The sequence below is a fragment of the Vanessa cardui genome, chromosome 26, assembly GCF_905220365.1.
Source record: "Vanessa cardui chromosome 26, ilVanCard2.1, whole genome shotgun sequence".
Taxonomy (NCBI): domain Eukaryota; kingdom Metazoa; phylum Arthropoda; class Insecta; order Lepidoptera; family Nymphalidae; genus Vanessa; species Vanessa cardui.
Window position 1 is genome coordinate 4,205,868 of NC_061148.1, and position 23,702 is coordinate 4,229,569.

The window sequence follows — 23,702 nt, forward strand, 5'->3', positions numbered from 1 at the left end:
TTTTAAACGTGAATGCAAAACAAATTGTAAAGCTAAGTTCGTATCTTCGAAAACTGATACGGAGAGTGAGTAGCGTAAATAAAAATAATAAAAAAAAGGTTTTATTTCTTCTCGTGTATGCAAACAAATCTCTAAGTATAAAATAAAGTCGTTTCCCTTTGTCTGACCCTACCCTACATATTTTGAGGCCTTTTTTTTAATATTTAGAGTCATTCTTAATGAAACAGCAACACCAGTTGTTAAGTGCTAAGTTTATGTAACTTCTCGTACTGTATCCGGTCCATCTTATATGTATCATATCCTTATAATCCGATTTGAAATCTGTATCATATCCAATTGGATTATAAGATCTATCGAGAGCACTCTTGTTTGCAATATGCTAGGGTAAGACGTCCTACGGAGTTGGTAATGGCCATAGTCGGACGAGAAAGTCGTCACGCTGACTATAATGTAATGCTGAAAGTTTACAGCGGCTAGATCGACTCTATAAAACGAACCTAAATATAATTTCTAGATTTTAACTCTAAGATGATAATTGATCGGTGTTGCTATACTAATTAAAAAAAAAAAAACAAACCGAAACATTAAAATTTGTCTTTATTCATATAATACATTAATAAAATACAATTTGTATAATTGTGATAATAACTTGGTAATGCGATAAACACTTATAACATTTCATACAATATAATTTAAAAAAAACATGATCACATGGATACCAGTTTTACATAATATATTAATCATAAAACATTTTATGAAGAAAAATATAAACTGTCGAACAGACGACTTTGACCATACAACTTAGAATTAAAAAGTTTAAACTTATCTTGTATCTAAATGGAATATTTCTTTGATACGAGAGGCACAATTCTTTACTAGAACACATTTATAGTAAATATCTACGTGTGCATGTTTACGAATAATAGTTAAAAAATGGATTTCTTTGACTGTATGTCATCAAAAATGCCCACATAATTTTTTTTTACCACTACAAACTAATATAATTATAATATATTTTGAAAAAGATTTTAATTCTAATTTTAAATATTTTTTTTTCTTCTATTCTTATTTAATTTCGTTTTTCATTCAGGCAACTTAAAATAGTTTGCGATTGGAAGACGTTCTACCAACGTAAATATTGGTAAATTAAATTTGTATTTTGTTAATAAATATATTATTCATAATGGAATGTTATTTCCTGTCTTAATAAGGGTATATACCTAGATTAAAAATATATATTACACGGTAATACTTTTCGGACGGAACGTTGGTAAGATAACAATTTTATTCTTTATATTTTTTATCTGTACTATTTAATTTCATAATTCGAATTGTGACGCATATTCTAAATCTAAGTAAACACATTATTTTTCACAACCCAAAACAATAATTCCGCATATTAAAGAAAACAATAATTATAAGAAATTTTAAAATTTATAAGGCACATATTTCGTTTCGTAAGCAAATAATTTATATTTCTTTTCTGGCACTTACGTGATTCAAAAATCTCAATGACTAAAACTAATTTCATTATATATTTAAACTTACATTAACCCCAATGATATTGTACCTACTTCATAATATATTCATCGAAAGTTATCAATATTTTTAATCTATAATCTTCCCCCACTTGGACTTCTAGAACTGCTCTTTATAGATGTGATTGATATATTACCGGAACTACTGCTTAATCCTGGAGGCGGAGAGCGAGGTAATGAAAAATTCTTATCAGATAAATTCTCTTGGCTCAGTGACTTTTGCGTTGCAAACACCGGTATTTTAGACGAAACGAATCCTCCCAACTGTTTCTTATCTAACGTTTTAACGGGTATATTGCTAGGTTTCGCTGAAATGACAGGCTTGTCACTGGAAGCCGGTTGGTCGCTTTGTGATCGAAGCTGCATTTGGTCCAATTGGGAAAGCCGTCTGTTCTCCAAATCGGTACTAGTCACGATCGTACCCTTTGGTGATTCGTAAGTAGCTGTACGGAATTTGATGTGACTGTTCCTCGGTAAATCGAAGTCGGAATGTCGTTTCTTTGGTTCATTTGTTGTCTGACTCGTTCGTTTCCTCATGTCGGCTTGGTGTTTCGCTGAATGATATCGTTCGTTCGATATGAAATCATTCAGCAATTCCATATCAAGTTCGTAAGAGAGGACCGGTTCTTCGTACTTTTTAACAGCTGCCGGTGCTCTCTGTCTACTTGATATTTTATCTTTATTTATTTCAGATCTTTCGTTGTTCTTTTCTGTTCTTGGCGTCACCACTTGAATTTCTGTAACGTGATCTTTTTGGGATTCCGAGTCCTTTGATTCGATTTTACAAATATTTTGATCAGTGGTAATCAGTGTTGGGTTTATGGAATATCTTGTTTTTGTCACCTCAACTGTATCTTGATTAGCGGTGTTCTTGTCTTCTAAATCCTGAATTATCCTTATACCCATACGAGACAGTTCTTCGGATGATTTTTGTGCCATGAAATTGGGATCGTTCTGTAGTTTTTCCATCAACGCTTTCGCTTCTTCTTCATTCATATCAGCCGTGTTCAATATTATTGTTTCAGTTCTAGTATACGATGGTTCGGTTGTTGTAAAATGTATGTTCGGATTCTGTCTTCTGATATCTTCAAGCACTTTCTTGTCAAAGTCTTTCACATTACCCTCTTCCAGCTCTAACTCATCAACGGTACCACCTTTCATGATGCCAAAGGTTAATTGTTCAACTTGCAACGGAGCTTCGATCTTGGAGCTTACGTATTTAGTGGATACTTTTTCTACGTTCTGAGTAATAACTTTATTTCCGTAATCGTCTTCAGACACATTTACGGTGACGGTTTTCTGAACCGGTTCTTGTTTCATCGTCAGCGATACGTTGGCCGGTTCCATGTACAATGTTCTCGTTTCTTTTTGCTCGGTTCGACTCTTTGTGCCTTCAACGAGATCTGGAACCAGTCTCAAACTCGATTCACCGATCTCAATAGATTTCGTATACGAATTAGTTTTAGTATCCGAAGATACATTCTTATCATCAGTAGATATTGTAACAATATTACTGCTTTGAATTTCAGCTCGATTCTTAGACTCAGACCAATCAGATGAGGTTGTTTCTTGAGGCTTTTTGTTGTGTTTTAAGCTATTGTTGTTCGAGCCCACTCTGATGTTGCTGACGAAATCTTCGTAGTCACGGTTCTTGGGTGCGGCCGTTGATGTTTTTAAATCAAAGTTTACGATATCCGGTTGATGCATTGTTGATTTAAAGGAATCCGTTAGCGCCGGTGTTTCTTTACTAGTCGACGCTTCGTACTTTTGTGCTGTTTGATCAACATGAACGTTGAAAATTGGGTTCTTTGCTAGGAGTTTCTTCATCATTTCCGATTTCGGTCTTTCCAAGCTGTTGACATATGAACTACGGGATACTTTCATATCATCTGGAATGTTCGTATCATAGGTCATTGTGAGTTTTTCCTCGTATTTGATTGGTTTAGCTTCGGTCACTGTTTGTGATGTGTGCGATTCTTGGCTGCTTTCTAATGAACTGGAATTGTTACCGTCGGATGTTGATTTAGCAAATTCGGATACGAGTTTCAAGTGGACTTTTAAATTTTCATCCATTATTCTACGCGCGAGATGGTCAGATGTTTCCTGATCATCGCTTTCTTTAGTTGAATCTAAATTAGTTTGAGATTTACGCGTAACTATTTCCTGCGATCCATGTTTATTTGAATCCATAGAACTATTCGAACCCTTAACGATAGCGTCTTCCAAGTTACCAAATTCTGATCCTTTCTTTAGACGATTTCTTTGGAATGTATTTAGTCCTTCCATGGCGGAAGATTTGGCGATGTTCAGACTGAGTCGGGGTTCTTTTTGTTTCAATACAACTCCTTTATCTGAATCTATCATATCTGGTAACACGTCATCAGAACCAGAATCAAAGAACGTTGTCTCAACTACAGACATCGCTTTCCTTTTCTTAGGAGACAACGTACTCTCTTGGATTTCAGCATCGTCTGCGGATATATCCAAGCTCTGAGCCCTTTCTAAAGTACCAGTAGACGGTTTACTAGTTTTAGCTCTCAATTCGAATCTAGATAGATCACCAAGAGAAGCAGCTTTACGTTCACTCTCGTCTAAAATTGATGCATCATCTGAAGTAGAATGTCCCGTGTCGTTCAAAGGAGAACTGTGAATAGTTATATCACTGTTGTTTAATTCTATTGTAGTAGATCCTTTATCACTTTTGTCACTATTGTTCAAAGATACCACCGAATGAACATCTTGGTTCGATGAAAGATTAGATTTGGAATCTTCAAAGTAATTGTTAAGCGAATCGCTTTCCCTCTTAAAAGGTTTTCCAACGATATCATCAATGTCGTCTTGACTAAAGTTTATAGATTCATCGAGGCGTGACTTTGTTTTATTTACTTTTGGAGTCGAAGTGTTATATGACGTCACTGATTTGTTTGACGTAAAGGAGTCGTGTAAGAGACTTGAATGATGCTTCTCATTCTTCAAGAAGTCATGTAAGTTTTTCATTTGCTCCAGTATGCTGTCGTCACTTTTGTTCTTCTCTGGTTCTGGAGGCGAAGGCGCTTTGCCTTTAGATTTCTTCGGTTTTGGAGCTTCTTCTTTCTTGTGCTCAACTCTTTCTTTCTCTTGTACAAGATCCGCTGAACTCTTTCTGTTACTCCTTGCTGCTTTTGCTGCATCGAACATGTGCTGAGGTAGCTCTTGGGGTATGCCGTTTTCGTCTCTCTTGATTCCACTAGAATTAAGATCAGTTCTAGTGAACGATGACGACAGAGACGATGTTTCGGAGGTCTTTGACGTTTCATGGCTGACATTCACTTCGGATTCAGATGTTTTCACTCTAGCGTTCGGTATCGGTGGCGCGATTTTCTCCCTCCTCTTTGCGACGACCGGTTTCTTTTGTTCGATTTCATTTTCATGTTTGATTTGCGCAACGGGCGCTGCTCTTTGCGGCTCAGGCTTGTCAGGTTCGTCGACTGAATGTTTCTCAGGTACAACGGCGCCATTTTCGATGCTTTTCTGTTTCAATACGCCGTCATCGGGTACATTTGGTGGGAGTACTCGAATGCCGAACTTCATGCCTCGTTTGGGGTCATATTCTCTCTTCTGTACTTCCGCGTGCTCATAATGAGTGATACCATTCTCAGGTTGAATTATTTGAATATCGCTCCCAGTCGAATTCCTATTCTTGTTTCTCTCTGGCTTGTTGAAACTCGCCGGCGTGTCGGAATGCCGCGCCTTGTTCGCGAGTTTGGAATTCTTTTCGTTTTCTCGCTCTAAAGTAGTAGGCGGATCTTTTTTCTCTTTCTTATTTCTTTCCAGCGTGGTGGTTATGATTTTTTCCGTGATTATCTTTTTGATACCTCCCTTGGTATGTTTAGTTTCAAGAGTTGAATTGTTCGAATGTGATGTGATAGGTGACTGCGGGGGATGTAAGAGTTTCCCTTCTTTTTCAAGCTGTAAAGAAAAAAAAATAGTTTTAATGCATTACATTTAAAATGTAAGATTCTGTTCTTGTTTCTTTTATGTTATAGGTTGGCGTACGAGCATATGGGCCACCTGTTAGTAAGTGTGACCTCACCCATAGACAATGGCAATGTAATAAATATTAACCATTCCTTACATCTTCAATGCGCCACCAACCTTGGGAACCAAGATGTTATAACCCTTGTGCCTGTTGTTACACTGGCTCAATTGCCCTTAAAATCAGAACACAACAATACAAAGTAATGTTGTTTGGCGGTATAATATCTGATGAGTGGGTGGTACCACTAATTGTGTGTAGGTGGTACTATCAAGTAAGTTTGTTTGAATTTTCCGTTACACTATTTCATCGTATACTAAATATGCATAACACAAAGACTTATGATGTTACAGGTAAAAAATAATTAAAATATTTTACATATTAATCATTAATTTATATGCTGGTATCGTGCAGTCACAACCAAATAAAAATTTTATTCTATTGTCTAATCACTTGTGACTTTCTTCAATTGAATTCAAAACAATAACCACGCTACATTCCATAGCGTAGGCGAATTGATTGTATTCGAAACATTTGAATCATATAAAACGTCGTATCTACAAATACATGCCAGGTCATAAACAACCTAAACATACCTACATTAAGTATCAAGTTATTGTGAATTAAATTAAATCTTACACTGTTTCAAAGTTGATTCAATACGCAACAAATTTTAATAGATCTATCATTTATTGAGAAGTATAAGCTATTACAGATCAATTTGTACTGGTGATTGGGTTTATGATTTTATATAATTTGTATGGGAAATTATAAGCTGTTTGGTGTAACGCATACTTTTGTTCACTGATCGTCTATTGTTTTATTCATTTGCAAGGCATCGACGTCGTGACAAGACCTGAGTCCTGAATACAATTATTATATAAGTCGTAATAGGAGCGGCTTGCATAGTAAAAAGTTAATGTCTTAGGACCTCAAAAGCGCAATGATTAATACCATGGCATTGTATGAAAGTCTTGAGTTTGATATACCCTTGAGATATAATAAAACCTTTTTAGCACAAGCTTTACGATTTATATAACTTTCAACTTTCAAAATATATATCTGATTTTGTAATAAAACAAACAAACCAACAGCCAGTAAATTTCCCACTGCTGGGCTTAGGCCTCCTCTCCCTTTGAGGAGGCCTAAGACCAGCAGCAGGTTTGGAACACATTCCACCACTCTGTTCCAATGCGGGTTTATGGAATATACACGTGGCAGTATTTTTATGAAATTAGACACATGCAGGTTTCCTCACGTTTTCCTTACCCACCGAGCACGAAATGAATTATAAACACAAATTAAGCACACGAGTATTCAGTGGTACTTGCTTGCGTTTGACCATTGGGCCATCTCGGTACTATTATTTTAAACTATGGCAGATTCTGATTTACTATTAAGTAACGTTTAAATTTTGGCAAAAATATGAATCATGAATGCAGAAAACATTGTGTGTATTGATTCTTACCGTGTTAACGTCGCCCGTGGAACCAGCCCTCTTCATCAAGGGGTGGTGGACTCTCCAGCCTTCCCCACTGATCCGTCCGCCCTCCACGATCTCTAACTCCACAGGGTAAGGAGACGCAAGGGACAGGATAGCGACAGCGTCCTCTAGTGGCGTGCCAGTAAACTCTATTTTAATACTTTTGATTTTGTCTCCTGGAAATTAGAAAAAAAAATATTAATATTTTAACCTAAATACCTTTTTACGTATTATATTTTTTGATTATTAAGTAGATCAAATTTCTTCATATAGTTTTATTGTAACAGTAGAGAAAGAATACATCGGACAAAAAACTATGCTAAAGTTGAAACAAATAAAGACATCAGATATTCTACCGCTAAACAACAATACACAGTATTGTTGTGTTCCGGTTTGAAGGTTGAGTGAGCCAGTGTAATAGGCACAAGGGACATAGCATCTTAGGTCCCAAGGTTGGTGGCGCATTGACGATGTAAGGAATAGTTAATATTTCTTACAGCGTCGTTGTCAATGGGTGATGGTGACCACTTACAATCAAGTGGCTCATATGCTCGCCCAACCTATTCCATAAAATAAAAAAAATAAAATAAGACATCATGTAAAGCTGAAATTTGGTGCGTATCAGTCTGTACACCAACTAGATTTATACTCCGCTATTTATTCGACATCAAAATTCCAAAGATATTTCTATACTTGCCTCTTCATCGTCACATCACATTACATAACATCAAAACGTATTCGTGTATTTCCATACAAGACACATATTTAAATAATAAATAAATAAATAAGAGACAACATCACATACATTACTCTGATCCCAATGTAAGTAGCTGAAGCACTGTGGAATGGAAATCAGAAGTAACGACGGTGCCACAAACACCCAGACCCAAGTCAACATACAAAACTAATGGTAATCTATATCGACTTGGCAGGGAATCGAACCCGGGACCTCAGAGTGGCGTACCCATGAAAACCGGTGTACACACCACTCGACCATGGAGGTCGTCAATATTTAAAATATACTATGTGTTTCCATTTGAAAATCAATATTTCTTGGTGGTTACAAAATCAAATTTTCAAAATTCAAAATATATGTGATATATTATATTAAAATGATCCTTATTATAAATTAAGAGCTTATTGTAGTTAAGATTATTGTCATTTTAATAATTTAATTATAATTATTATAATTTCATACCGGGTTGTAGCTTCGCGGCAGCTGCGGGGCCGCTCCTCAGGACCGAGTGGACACACACTCCGTCACGAGCGCCACCCCCACACGTCAGACCCAGACCTGTGAAGTCTCGCGCCCATAGCTTAACGCGGCGCACACGAGCACGCTGAAAATTAAAAAAAAAAAATTGGTTGCCTGTAAACTCGGTATACGGGCGAAAGTTTTACGTGACAACGACTTTGAGTGGTAAAATAATTCTAATTGTCTGTCTCTCTCGCTCTTAGGCGGGCTAACCATGCCAGAGTGGAAGGGACGCGTGCCTCTCACTCGCTCTCGTTGTGAGCGCATAACGTGAGCGGAGAGTAACGTAGTTTCTTGAAGTGTCACCCGGCAAACCAATTTATAAGACGTTGTCACGTCAATAATACGTTAATTTATGGTAACTTACAGATATTAACATATTTTACGTTAAAATAGTGCTAGTAATTATCTATGGCAATATATTAACACGTGCGCTGAGCGAATATTTGTTTTTTTCCATTCCTGCGATACCGGGCGTTTAAGATCTTGTATGAAAACTATCATAATACCTTTACTTATTAGACCCCCTAACGTTTAAGTAACTAAAACTCGATGTCATGTGATCGAATTTTATTTCTTCAGTGCGATACGTGGTCAAGGTAAGTATACATAGCATTCTATTTTCAATAGGCAATACATATACATAACTTTCATACAATATATCAAACAGATGTTACAGACAAATCTATGTCTTTATAGCCGCATTGCAAGGGAGATACGAGGCATGAAAGACTTCGCTCCGCATTGAACGTGTTAATACATCTTTAGTATCTTGCAATCACAGGAGCTAAATAAGAGAATAGCCAAACAAACATTTGACATTCAATTGATGTATTCGTACATAAATACGTATACTGATTGGGGTTATAAAAGGAAGATGAAATCAAGTTTATAATGAAAATAATTACATATTACATAATTGGATTCATAAACGTAACGTTGGATTCAAACCAATATTATTAATTAACATAATTAATACATAGGCTACATATATACATATACATAGTATAAATGTATAAATGTAATAATAAATAAACTCAACAAATATAAAATAATTTTGATTTTATTTTGCTGTCTGTACTCTTAGTCACACGCACACTAAGATATATTGTAAGCGTCACACACACTAACAAACGATTGTAATGTTACGGAGGGGCCTTCGAGAGTGAACACATCTATAATTATATAATAAGTATGATTTGGATATTATCCATTGTGTGATAATATCACTCAGCATACATTAGAAAGTCATATTACTACAATCAGTCAATGGACTGCATACCCACTCTGTTATACTATGTTATATATCTCCATATGTCTCAGCATATATCATATTACAAAACATTGTACAGTAAAGTAACAGCCTGTAAATTACCCACTGCTGGGCTAAGGCCTCCTCTTCCATTAAGGAGAGGGTTTGGAACATATTCCACCACGCTGTTCCATTCCATTGGTGGAATGCACATGTGGCAGAATTTCGATGAAATTAGACACATGCAGGTTTCCTCACGATGTTTTCCTTCACCGCCGAGCACGAGATGAATTATAAACACAAATTAAGCACATATATATTTAGTGATGCTTGTTTGAACCCGCAATCATCGATTAAGATGCACGCCTTCTAATCACTGGGCCATCTCAGCTCTTATTGTACAATACTAGATTGCGTGTTATAATATGTTAATTTATTGGATAAATAAAAATACATCTGAGAATGAATTTCGTAAAATGTAGTACTAAATTTTCGAAGCTGCGTTCAAAAAAAAATTCCTGTTATTACATTCTAGTTGGTAGGATTTTGTGCAAGCCCATCTGGGTATGTACAGTCGGGGTAAGAAAAGGTTCGTCACCTTAAGACCTATTTTCGTGTGCTCAGTATGAGCGATAATCTGCTTTACCGAAAAAAGATGACACTGACAGACTTATTTTGACAATACAGTAGAATTTGTAATGACTAATTACGCCATTAAAAAGGTTACATGTTGCTTTAAAACTAGACGTAGTCCAAAGATGTGACACTATTTTGAACCAAGTTATCATATTATATAAGTTTAATTTTATATGCAATTGTCATAGTGCTTTAGTATCAAAAGGTCTTAACAGTTTACGACTTGATAAAGGAATGAATTTGAAAACTGACGAAGGTTTTCTTACTCGGCCTTTACCTACCCACTCATCAGATATTCTACCGCCAAATAGCAGTACATACTTAGTATTTAGATTAGGGTTATGTAGTAACTACATGAACAATGGATATAAAAACTTCATGCATGGAAAATACGTAAATAAAATCTTTATGCATAATTCAAATAGTTTCAATAACACGATATAAAAATTTAAATTAATATAAATACACATGACGTAATTGTTCTCTTATTATTTGTGTATTTATACAGTTAAATATAAAACAATAACAGTTTGTGATCTCATTTATTCTGCAGATGCAAAAAATAAGGAAGTTATTAAAGAGCTAACTTATATAAAGTATTAATGTAAATAGACGTAGCAATGTTATAAAAAATATTTAATAAAATTTTATACAAAACTATAAAAATACTAATAATAATATTAATATCATCATATGAATTTGCAGAATCAAGGGAATTTTATGAAGATTGTGACTTCAAACCAGGACCAATATGATTGTTTATTATTTGCTTAATTTGTGTTTACAGTTTAGCTTTCATTAATTATTGAAGGTATCATCGTGAGATGTCAAGTTGCTCAGTAAGTTAAAGACGGAGAGTCTTAAACTTACTGAGCGGTTACTTTGAACGGTTTCCAGGTCCCAGCAGTGGCAGCAGTATTTACCATTTCTAAAGTTAACATTATTATATTAATTCTATATGTTATAGATCATTAATTCTATATCTTTTTACTTCAAAATTCATACAATTTGTTGACACAAAAAAAAAAAAAAAAAAAAAAAAAATTACAGACGAATTGATAACCTCCTCCTTTTGGAAGTCGGTTGAAAATGAAAATTTCAATTAAATTCAATTCTTAGTTTAATGGCTTTTAATTGTGCCGACAATAATTTTCAACTATTTTCGTTTTAATATGACGTATCATTTATAGTGCTGTTGTCATTTTAGTAACAATAAATAAATAATCATAAAAAAATCGTAAAATGGAATATTTTTTACGGAACATACAGATTTCATTATGATGAACAATGTGTTAGATTAATGATTTAATTTGTTTATCATTACTTACGAGATTTATTACGTTATAATGACATCATTCACATGCCTTCTTGGTTACCTACATCCGTGTACACCGTGGTTTAATCCTTCGTTAATATTTGAGATATTTTTATACTGTGGCAATCATCAAAATTAAAACAGACTATATAAATTTTCCTGGCACATGCTTAATGTAGTTAATTTATATATTTGCTTATGTATTTATTTTACACACAAGTTTTGCTTACAATTTTTGTATTTCTAACTAGCTTTCGCTGTTGTGGAAGTCAGCCTTCCCAAATTTCAGGTACATTTTTTCTTATTATAAAAATTGTTTCTTAACATTATTTCTTATTATAAAATTTAATGAAATAATAATAATCAAAAACAGAAACAAATAATTATTTACCAATCTAAATAATGAATTAAAATTAGATACCTTTTTCTACTAATAGGGCTACATTTTAGAAGCATGTTTTTTTGTTTTATTGAATATACAATACATGCACTACAAAAACCCCACTGAATTTATCCGTATATGAAATAAACAAAAGGCAGGTACATATCAAAACTTAAAATAAACAAAACAGCGATAAAGAAAGAATAACATCGTTTAGTATAGCGTATACAGGTGTTCCATGTATTGTGTTAATTATTTTATATTTGTAAAATATACATCAAGCTTTTTTTTAATGTTTCCTACATTTATTTCCTGTTTTAAATTCAAATCAAATCAAATTAATTTTATTCAAGTAAACTTCACAATGAAGCGTTTTTGAATCGTCAACAATTAAATACTACCACCGTTTCGGAAAGCAGCTTCTAGCGAGAAGAAACGGCAAGAAACTCGCATAGTTGCTCTTTTTAAATAAACAGATTAACAATGCTGTTGTAAATGTGCAATTTACAGTAATTAGTGTCCTATGATGGAACCCGAGCCTAACTCCAGGCGTTTCTTTCTAAAAAGTACTCTTTTAATGAATAATATGATTTATTTATTAATTTAGTCTTAATTGTATGGTAGACAAAGATATCTTGTCGATATTAATTACTCCAATCCCACATACCTAATTAAATATTGACATTTAAAACCGATGTGTAGTAAAATTAAAAAGAAAAAATCATAGTGTTCATCCGTTTACACAAAGGACGCATTGATACCTTAACGGGTTCTTAGAAATATTTACGACCACTCAGTCCTTGGTTCTATTCGCGCAGACGTAATAAAAAGATAAGATACCGGCCTCATTGTTGTCAAATATATTTCTTGGTAACATAATCAGAATAGAAACTCCATAAGGTTCTTCGCTTTTAATATATATATATATATATATATATATATATATATATATATATATATATATATATATATATATACATGCCATACAAAAACATATATATATATATATACATATATAAACTTGAGCAAATAGTTTTCGATAAATCATACCAAAGTATTCGAATATTAAAATAGCCCTTTTCTACTCAATGTAATGTTTGTCTCCACTAATCTCAGGAACAGCTGGTCCGATTTTGACGGTACTTTCACTGGCAGATAACTGATATAATAGGGAGTAAATTTGACTACAATAATATATTTTTTTGTTATATTCAAAGGCGTACAAGGTCGCAGGCACAGCTAGTTTAATATAGAAATGATTACACTTGATTATTTATAGTCAAAAATCAACCAACAATTCGGAAATTAACACCTCGTATGTAAGCTACAACAATCAAGTAAAAGTTATCATGAATTTTAAAACCAGTTAGCAATTAGCGAATCAAAACAATAGCTAATCGATTCATTTAATTATTATTGCACATCAATATTGTAATTAAATTTGACATATTGATTAACAAAAGTTGTATGAAATGCAACCGGTGGCATTATCATAGACAAACTTTGGGCAGACAACCGATTTTAACGTTCACGTTCAGAGAAAAAATCTTGGAAAAAATTTCGATTCTTTGAATAATTTTATTATAATTCCATATAGATAAACATATTCTACATATATACACATGTTTATATTTATATAAGACAAGAGTCAAAGGCTGTAAACTGTTTTGTCTTTACCTAACTCACGTAAAAGAAAACAAAGTCGCTTCCCGCTATTGTACGCTTAGATCTTTTAAATTACTCAACGGAATTTAATGGGGATTCATCAATAAACTATTGAAAAGCGATTCAAGAGGAATATTTATATTTAATATATCAAATATATGCATATTATAGTAGAAAAAGAATTACAACTTTTGAAATTAGAATTTTGAGTTTTATTTATTTTTTTGTCAATGTAAATGTTCTTTCATCATCCTCCTGTCCCGATCCCAATTTTATTTGGGGTCGGCGCATGTTTTCTTCTTCCATACTTCTCTGTCAGACGTCATCTCACAAGTAACATTCTTTCTAACCATATCGTCTTTCACACAATCCATCCATCGTAACTCGTCGTCCTCTACCTCTATATCCATCCACATCCATGCTCAACAACAAACAACAACAAGCTGTAAATTCCCACTGCTGGGCTAAAGGCCTCCTCTCCCTTTGAGGAGAAGGTTTGGAACATATTCCAACACGCTGTTCCAATGCGGGTTGGTGGAATACACATGTGGCAGAATTTCTATGAAATTTGTCACATGCAGGTTTCCTCACGATGTTTTCCTTCATCGCTGAGCACGAGATGAATTATAAAGACAAATTAAGCACATGAATCAGCGTTGCTTGCCTGGGTTTGAATCGTTGCTTGCATCGGTTAACGTCCATGCTCAAGGCTAAATTTCCTATATAGACCGTTATGCTTCCCGTTTGAAACGGGAAGCTAGTTTATTTAAAAAAAGACTAGGTGTCGTACGCGGTTTCACTCGCGTTTAAGGGGTTGTTTGTTATGTACTAGGCAAAAGTAACCTATGTCCTTTCTAGGAGTTCAAATTTGCTTCATATTAAATTTCATCAAAATCGATACATTGGTTTGGTAGTAAATGAGCGACAGTTACAAAGACAGGTAGAGTTATTTTCACACTTATAATATCAAGTATACATAGATTATATAATAGAAGAAACTTTTACGCAATGCAAAGTAAATTCCTGTTTGTCATAAAAATATTTCAACTCAGCTATAATGACTAAACTATAACGATGTATTAATGATTCGATGACTAACTCGTTATTAATTTGTGTGTCGGTGACTACATTCTTTTAAAAATCGATTAAATAACCACAAGGAATATATAAACGTCAGACGAAACAGATAAGAAAGGATTGTGTAACGATTTATTTTATTTAAATAATAAATAAATAAAGATTTTTGGAAGAATGTTTGCTATGATTTTTTTTTTATGGTATAGGTTGGCGGACGAGCATATGGGCCACCTGATGGTAACTGGTCACCATCACTCATAGACAATGACGCTGTAAGAAATATTAACTATTCCTTACATCGTCAATGTGCCACCAACTTTGGGAAGTAAGATGTTATGTCCCTTGTGCCTGTAGTTACACTGGCTCACTCACCCTTTAAACCGGAACGCAACAATACTGAGTACTGTTATTTGGCGGTACAATAACTGGTGAGTGGGTGGTACCTACCCAGACGTGTTAGCACAAAGCCCTACCACCAAGTAAATGACAGATTTTTAATGACCTATAAATATTCATAAAGATAAAATAAAATATATTATGTATTAGTAAGTTAGCAATATCAAATCAAACAACACTTTTATATATTTTTATCTCTGTTCGTCCGTGTAATCTCGGTTGATCTCAATAATGTGTTATATAAATTGATTTGTTTTTCATTGATATAACTTTACGTCACAAATCTTCTGAATAAGCTAAAGAGTCAAATCAAATCAAAATAAACTATATTCAAGTAGGCTTTTACAAGCACTTTTGAATCGTCATTTTACAATTAAGTGAAGCTACCACCGGTTCGGAAAGTAGATTCTACCGAGAAGAACCGGCAAGAAACTCAGTAGTTACTCTTTTTCAACATTTAAAAAATTCAAAATCATGTTAGTTAAATACAATTATTTAAATGAATATATCCTGCGTTGAAGTCAACAGGTAGTAACTCCACGCTGTTTTATCATCTGTAAAATCTTGTTGAGAGTTTCTTGAGATCTTCAGATCAACCTACATTCAAAACCAGGATTATATTAACGTTAAATATTATTTTAAACGACGATTCTAAAGCATTGAATTCGATACATTTTGATTTGATTAATGGGTAAAATAAAAAATGTAAATATGGATGTAAACATATGTCCATCATATTTACGAATATGGAATTTACTCCTAAATTACTCCTCAAAGAGAGAGGAAGACTTATCTCAGCAGTAGGAAATTAACGTCCCGTTACTGTAGCTGTTACACTAGAACACTAAAATGTCCTCAGAGTTATTTAATGAACAATAGGTCATAGAGCGTGCATCAATGAGTGCAGCACCTCTCTCATTAAATTGTTTTGTAAACAATTTCATACGTACGTAACCATATTCTTGCAAATAAATTTCATTTCATTAAGATTTAAGCATTATTATGCCGACAGTACCAGAAAATTAAGTGTCACTTGTGAATGCACACACATAACTAAACTATTATTTTCTATACATATAGTAAACTTAGAGTGTCTATTTGTAATGTTAAAATAACGACTTTTTCTAAATGCATATGTATGTATACACGGTACATATACCGTATGCTTGTCTGTCTGTTTGTTCCAGATAACCTCTAAAACGGTTCAAACTGATAAGACTTTTTACCATGGTAATTAGCTGAGTTAATTGTAATTTAGGAGTAACGTAGGCTACCATTTTTTTTTTGTTAAATTCAATCGCGCAAGTAGTGGACCCAGGTAGTTGAAAATATAACGAAGCATATAATTATGTACATAGCATTTTGTATCATTTTTTATACATAATACACTTACCTATTATTTCCAAAAGCTATCAAGTAAATAAAAGAATATCAATTAACGAAAACGTCAATAAATCAAGAAACATCGACTGCACCGTTTGAAAGGTTTCAAACGCATCTCTAAACATATCGATAAGACAGCCAACCCTTTCGTCTGCATGCCTTCCATTTTAACTTAGAATCATGCGTTTACATTCACTCGAGCTGGCATTTCACAATATCCCGGCATAATTTCATCGCAACGAGATATATAGCAAAAACACCTAACGTCATTCCGATCACATGCCAGAGCAACACGTAGCGAATTGATCGCGACTGGCATTCTAGTATAATGTGACATTGACGTCTGACAGCCGTAATATTACAGCACTATTATTTAAAGCTTATTCATTTCTTGCATGGTTGAAGTTATACTGAATTATAGTTGTGTTCGAATTTAATGAGATCGCTAGTGCTTTGTGCAAGACGAGTAGATACCAAGTCATCATATAACCTTCAGTTCGTAAGATGAGCGAGGCAGTGACTTAGTTAACTCAGATGGCCTAATGAATCTAACAAAACAGTATGGCACAAATATGATGCCGGTAGAAAAAAAGCAAAAGGTACATAAAAGCATAAAAATGATATTTGTTTTTTTTTAATTTGTTGCCGAATAATTTACTCAAACTGTTTGTAAACGTAACATTCGAAGTAACATTCCGTCTAATTAACGTTACATTTTTTTTTTAATATTTGACAGAACTATTAAGACAGATTTGTATTAATTACGAACAAATACGTCTAGTCTAAAATTACAAGCAATTACCATCAAATTTATATTCATTACTTAACAAATAAGTCTATATTGAAATTATAAATAGTTAAAAAAAAAAAAAAAAAAGTAACAGCCTGTAAATTCCCACTGCTGGGCTAAAGGCCTCCTCTCCCTTTGAGGAGAAGGTTTGGAACATATTCCACCACGCTGTTCCAATGCGGGTTGGTGGAATACACGTGTGGCAGAATTTCTATGAAATTTGTCACATGCAGGTTTCCTCACGATGTTTTCCTTCACCGCTGAGCACGAGATGAATTATAAAGACAAATTAAGCACATGAATCAGCGGTGCTCGCCTGGGTTTGAACCCGCAATCATCGGTTAAGATACACGCGTTCTAACCTCTGGGCCATCTCAGCTCATAAACAATAAATAGTTACCATTTCGATATTTTAAATTAAAAGTGCAATTATTAATATGTTTTAAATTAATTACTATAAAATAGAATTACTAAAATATAGCAAAGGTATTGCAACATACATCCTAATATTGAGTTTTTAAATAAATATAAAAAACCTTATTACTAAAAATTATATAAAACCTCATTGGTTGTTTAATTACCTGTAAATGCGAGTCGTCTTTACACTGGTCCGGTTTGGTGAATTCTGCGTGTAAGGCGTGTGTCTTGCCACCGAGAGGAAGGGTCGGGGCTTCGTGCTGCCAATTCTTCTCCTCCTGTCTGAACCCAGGGTTATCGAAGGCGAACTCATCTTTGACTGACTCAGGGTCTGTTGTGAAGACTAGATGCTTGCCTGTTGACAACAAAAAGGGGTAGAATTATTTGTCTGGTTATATAATTAAGACTGCAGATTTTTTTTTAAATTATAGTCCTATTAATCTTAGGCCGTACGTCGAGACTGTCAATACTAACATTAGTGGTGTATTTGAACCCGTAATTATCGGTTAACATGCGTCCGTTCTAATCACTCCTACTCGGCCTCCAATAACTCTCATTTTAAAGTAAAACCCTGTATTTTGCTACACATATACATACGTTACAAATTTAACTTAAAACTTATAATTACTATTAATTTATGACAAGCGTTGAATTGCTTATGTGATAAAACATATTCGTTGTAAAGTAGAAACAGATTTGTTACACCAGCCTTAAGCAACAGGACTTGCGTAGGGGTTCCATACCCTCCACACCGTACCAAGAATGGCAGAAAATGTCATGTAATATATATGCGTACCCCCTTATGTATTTAATGTAATAATCCAGTTATCAGAATGTGCCGCCTTTATAATGAAATAACTAATAATAATAATCATGAAATTGATATTTTTAATACAAAACAAGCGACCTTTGTAAAAATTGTAAATAAATGTTTATTTTAAAAATGCAATTTGTAAATTTAAAAAATTGTAATTATTAACGATTACATTTCTTTTGTCTTTTTTGTAAATTCAAACCAAAATTGTTAATTATACCATTTATTTATTTTCTTCTTGTAAATTTAATTCGTGTAACTTCATTGAATATCAATTTTAATATTTTATTTTTGTCTTTTTTTGTTTAGTCCATGTAATTTAATTTTATTATGTTCTTGATATATCTACTGTTGTTATTTTTTAGTACTAATACATAGCTATCCCCTGTATTGGAATTTGTTAACTGTAATAATTGGCAATCCCGTCATGTTGTGCATGCACCCTTAGGGTTGTAATCTGTTCGATACTATTAATGTTTAAGAAATATTCTCTTTGTGATTGTAACCTGTTGTGTTTGCCTAAATAAATAAATGAATAAAAATAAATGTATTTTTTTTAAAAATATGAAATACATCATCTGTGAAAATTTGAAGTCTATCATAGTTCATGATATAACAGACGGATGGACCTTCCGTCTTAGTAATAGGGTCCGTTCCCTTTGGGTGTGGAGCCCTAAGAAAAAACGACTTCTCATCGGAACGTGATGATTTACGTAAACTCACATATAAGCGCATATCAACACGTTACACAAGAGATTATATTTGGATTGCCGAGTTAGAAAACGAATGTGATTTCCTTCGCACGACAGCCGACCAGCTGAGACCGTTTACAAGTAACTATTTATCTATTTAATGCTATATGAAGCTGAAGATATAATTTGGGATGGGCTATTTATAGTTAGTGAGGAAACTGGCAAATGATCCACGTGATTTTAAGAGACCAATACTGACCCTTAAGTCTGGCTCACTGACCATTCATTCACCACAAATATATATATATATATAATTTTAATAATATATATAATATATATAATTTTCTTGATTTATTAGTGAGTGGTATATATATATATGTATATATATATATATATGTATATATATATATATATATATATATATATATATATATATATATATATATATATATATATATATGTAGAAGTAAAATACCACTCACTAATAAATCAAGAAAATTTCATCCCCAAACTTAAAATTTGGCTGGATCCTTATAGGGTGTAGAAATCACCTATAATTTTACGAGACTCGATCCCAAAAAGGGTAGAATGAGGTTTGGAATGTTATTTAAATTTTGGGTAAAGCTGTTGGTTCAGTTTGTATATAATACCAGCGTACTTTGATTGACATAAAAACTAATTTTCTATTACTATATAAGAAACAAAATAATATATCATATAAAGTATGTTATTATCTAATAGTATGAACAGATATGTGTTGTTGGAATAAACAAGCAACATCTGTGTCAAGTCACACAACTTCCTTTAAAAAAAAAGGCGGGTGATTCGTAGTTGACACATTGAGATGGCGATTATAATTATTACGGTGTAATGTGATTATTGATGGTTATTTGTGTTAGACTAAATGTTCTTTTGTGGTAGATTGATTGTTATTTTAAATTAAAGATAATTATTTTAGAGGTTAGCCTACTTCCTACTTCTGGTTTTAAAAGTATATATTAAAATGAGATCTTAAGTCTAAGCGATTATTCAATGTATTATTTCTATCTTCGCATCGCATCGCATACCCGTTAGTGGAATAGCCTTAAACGGCAATCGCTAAGTGAAAGCTGATCAATGGTTTAACGATATACGTCGGTAATTAAGAAAAAAAACCGCAAATATTTATAAAGTAAACTCAGTAGTTAAAATTTAGAAAGTAAGACGGTTTTAATTGAGTTTTATTACATTCATACTTGATTTTACTAAAGACTACGCGTTGAACTTGTAATTTTACTATGTAGTTATGTGAGGGGAATGGGGGGGTGTTATGTCTTTAATATTAGTTAGGATAATAATTAATCGTATTACATTTGTATTTTTATCTTAAACTAGCAGTGCCTACGACTCCGTGCGCGTTTGAACTTAACATATTATTGTTGCAGTCTAATTTACTCCTTATTACATCAGCTATCTGCCAGTGAAAATCCCTTCAAAATCGGTCCAGTCGTTCCAGAGATTAGCCAGCACAAACAGTCAGAGACAAAAATTGTAAAAACGTTATTTTGGTATAAGTACCGTCTTTACAGTTTTTAATGATAAATAAATGAATAAATATGAGACAACATCACATACATTACTCTGATCACAATTTAAGTAGCTAAAGCACTTGTGTTATGGAAAATCAGAAGTAACGACGGTACCACAAACACCAAGACCCAAGACAACATAGAAGACTAATGATAATCTACATCGACTCGGCCGGGAATCGAATCCGAGACCTCAGAGTGGCGTACCCATGAAAAGCGGTGTACACACCTGATCCAAGTAACTGACTCTTATACAATCTAATTAATAGTCAAAACGCTCTATATTCCATACTTATACCGAAAACTTAATACCTTTTCGAAATTAGATACTAATATACATACCTACATATTAAGTGTGTTTAGTTATAATATCAATTAAATTAAATTATACATATCTTAATATAATTTCTAACGTAAGTCTGGTATCGCAACATAAGGCCTAGTTTTCACTCAGTGAAAAGATTAAGCCTAGTTCACACGTATTGTAGTTAGTAACGAAGCTTGCATAGATTGCGTTCATGTTATGAAGTTATTTTGTAATTAAATGGAATGTGAAATTATAAATATCTGCCATCGAGGTAATAGCACTTCTTTGATTATTAAAAAAAAATATTACCAACGGGTTACAGGTTTAAAACTTTATGTATGTATGTATTTAATATAGTATATATGTTAATTTATATTATATATATTTATTGTTATTTGTGTATTGTGTATTATTTTATTATGTATTTATACCGCATATAAGTAAAAAGTTACTGTACCCTTCCCATATAAGTATATCAACATTATGATCCTTTACCCAGAGGTTGCCTGAAAGAGATCGCTGCTTAGCGATAAGGACGCCTGTTGCACCTCATGCAATTACTAATATGTAACGAAAATGTTATTTTTTAGTTTTAGATTTGGGTGCAATAAAGAATAAATAAATAAATAATTCTACTGGTAATCAACCAGTAATTTAAAAATAGATTTACTTTTTTTATGATATTCAAATTCTAAATTTAAATCTGACATCAAGATTTATTTTAACAATATATACACACCCGCCCATAACAATAAATGCACATCTAACACTGTCCAGTGTTTCTCTACTATATTGTCAATTTTTTACACCTATAAACCTACCTCTTGAATCAATCTATCTATTGAAAGAAAACTCTCCAAAATCCGTTGCGTAGTTTTAAAGATCTGAGCATACATAGGGACAGACAGCGGTAAGCGACTTTGTTTTATACTATGTAATGATTATTAAAGTACGTTCTTAAAAAATAATTTGAATACTAAATTCAAATTAACGTTGAGAGCAAGAACTCCATAGTGGGGGCCTCTTTTTAATGGAGGCTCTAGGTATCTAGCTACCTACCCTTCCCTTAAAAGCCCTGCCTGCTAAGCTTTGAATATCTGAAGAAACAAGCACATATCTTTAATTCTTCTCTAAGTATTGAATAAAACAATATTAACGTACTGCTGGGCTAAGGCCTCCTCTCCCTTTTGAGAAGGTTTGGAACATATTCCACCACGCTGTTCCACTCGGGTTGCCACACACATGTGGCAGAATTTCTATGAAATTAGACACATGCTCTCCTTACGATGTTTTCTTTACCGCCGACCACAAGATGAATTATAAACACAAATTAAGCACATATATAATTATAGTGGTGCTTGCATGGATTTGAACCCGAAATCATCGGTTAAGCGCGCGTTCCAACGTACACTTAGTTTAAAAGAAACGTCAAACGTACGAAGGTTAACAAGAAGAAAAACTGGTGTCGTGAAAGTGGCACACTTGCGTTAGATCTCTATTGAAAGCAACAGTCGATGTAGGCAGGGGGACGATGATGAAATGACACGTGTCATTTGTTACGTTCATATGTATCACACTTTTTAAGTAAATCTATTATACACGCTATATTTAGATGATATTTCAACACGTTATAATTAAAACTTTATCATAAAGTCATAATATCATGAAATATATAGTAAATACTTTACCAACTGATAATGTATTTACTATATATTTTATGTATAATAAGTCTATGTTCAGATACAATTTCAATATTAATCAATATGTCTGTCCCTATGTATGCTTTCGTGTTTAAAATTACGCAACGGATATTGATGCGGTTTTTTTAATAGATAGTGTTGTTCGAGAGGCAGGTTTGATCAACATCATAATAGAGACAAAATAGTAAAGAAACACTTATAGTTTTAGGAGTTTCTAATATGATGTCATAAGAAAACAAATTCTGTAGTATATTTTGTATCACTATTGCACCCGTGGATAGCCGGTCGGGTCGCTAGTAAAACATATCTAAAAATGAACCAATACAAATTCATTTCAATCTTCCACGATCGTCCCCTGGACTATTTCAAACGTGTGAATTAACTCCGTACACTGTCATTGGTAAGCGAAACGTTTAGAAAACTATCACCATTAACGATTCAACGTTATTTATAATTAGTGATTTGTTTGCATACTAACACCTGCACTTTGCAATTATTATTATTTCCAAGCTGTGCCCGCGACTTTGCGCATTTGAATTTAATAAAATTGATTGTTGTAGCCTAAGTTACTTCTTATTGCTTCAGCGGTTTGCCAGTTAAAATCCCATCAAAATCGGTCCAGCCTTTCTAGAGATTAGACAGATAGTCAAAAATCGAAAAAAATGTTATTTTGATATAAGTACCGTATATCATATTGTGTGCATTTGGTAAAAGAGGTTATTTTAATATAACAAACAGACGCTCCAATTTTATTATATATATGTATAGATCAGCTGTACTTAGACGTCAATTAATTTGAATGTCGGTTAACTATTTAAACAAAGGATGTTTAAATCAAATAAAAATTCAAGCTTGTCTCGAGTATCTAATGTCTCAAAGTCTGACTTAACGAAAGAGGTTTTAATAAAAAAAAAAAAATATATTGCCATTAAAATGAATTGACGTCTATGATACAGCTGTCAATTAATTACTTTCTTTTTCATTTATGCGGTATATATATTTTTAGATCCAGAAGTA

At 33.3% G+C, this 23,702-nt stretch overlaps 1 protein-coding gene across 2 annotated transcripts in view; it reads right to left on the minus strand.

Annotated features, from left to right (window-relative positions):
- Positions 1-580: 580 nt before the first annotated feature.
- LOC124540841 (serine-rich adhesin for platelets-like) overlaps positions 581-23,702 on the minus strand; it is a 73,283-nt gene continuing 50,161 nt past the window's right edge. For both annotated transcript variants that reach the window (XM_047118567.1, XM_047118568.1), the window contains exons 2-5: positions 17,769-17,959; positions 8,235-8,376; positions 7,022-7,212; positions 581-5,486 (exon numbers count right to left, since the gene is read on the minus strand). In XM_047118567.1, the coding sequence (XP_046974523.1) occupies positions 1,614-5,486; positions 7,022-7,212; positions 8,235-8,376; positions 17,769-17,959 (4,397 nt within the window). In that variant the 3' untranslated portion in view covers positions 581-1,613. The remainder of the gene's footprint in view (positions 5,487-7,021; positions 7,213-8,234; positions 8,377-17,768; positions 17,960-23,702) is intronic.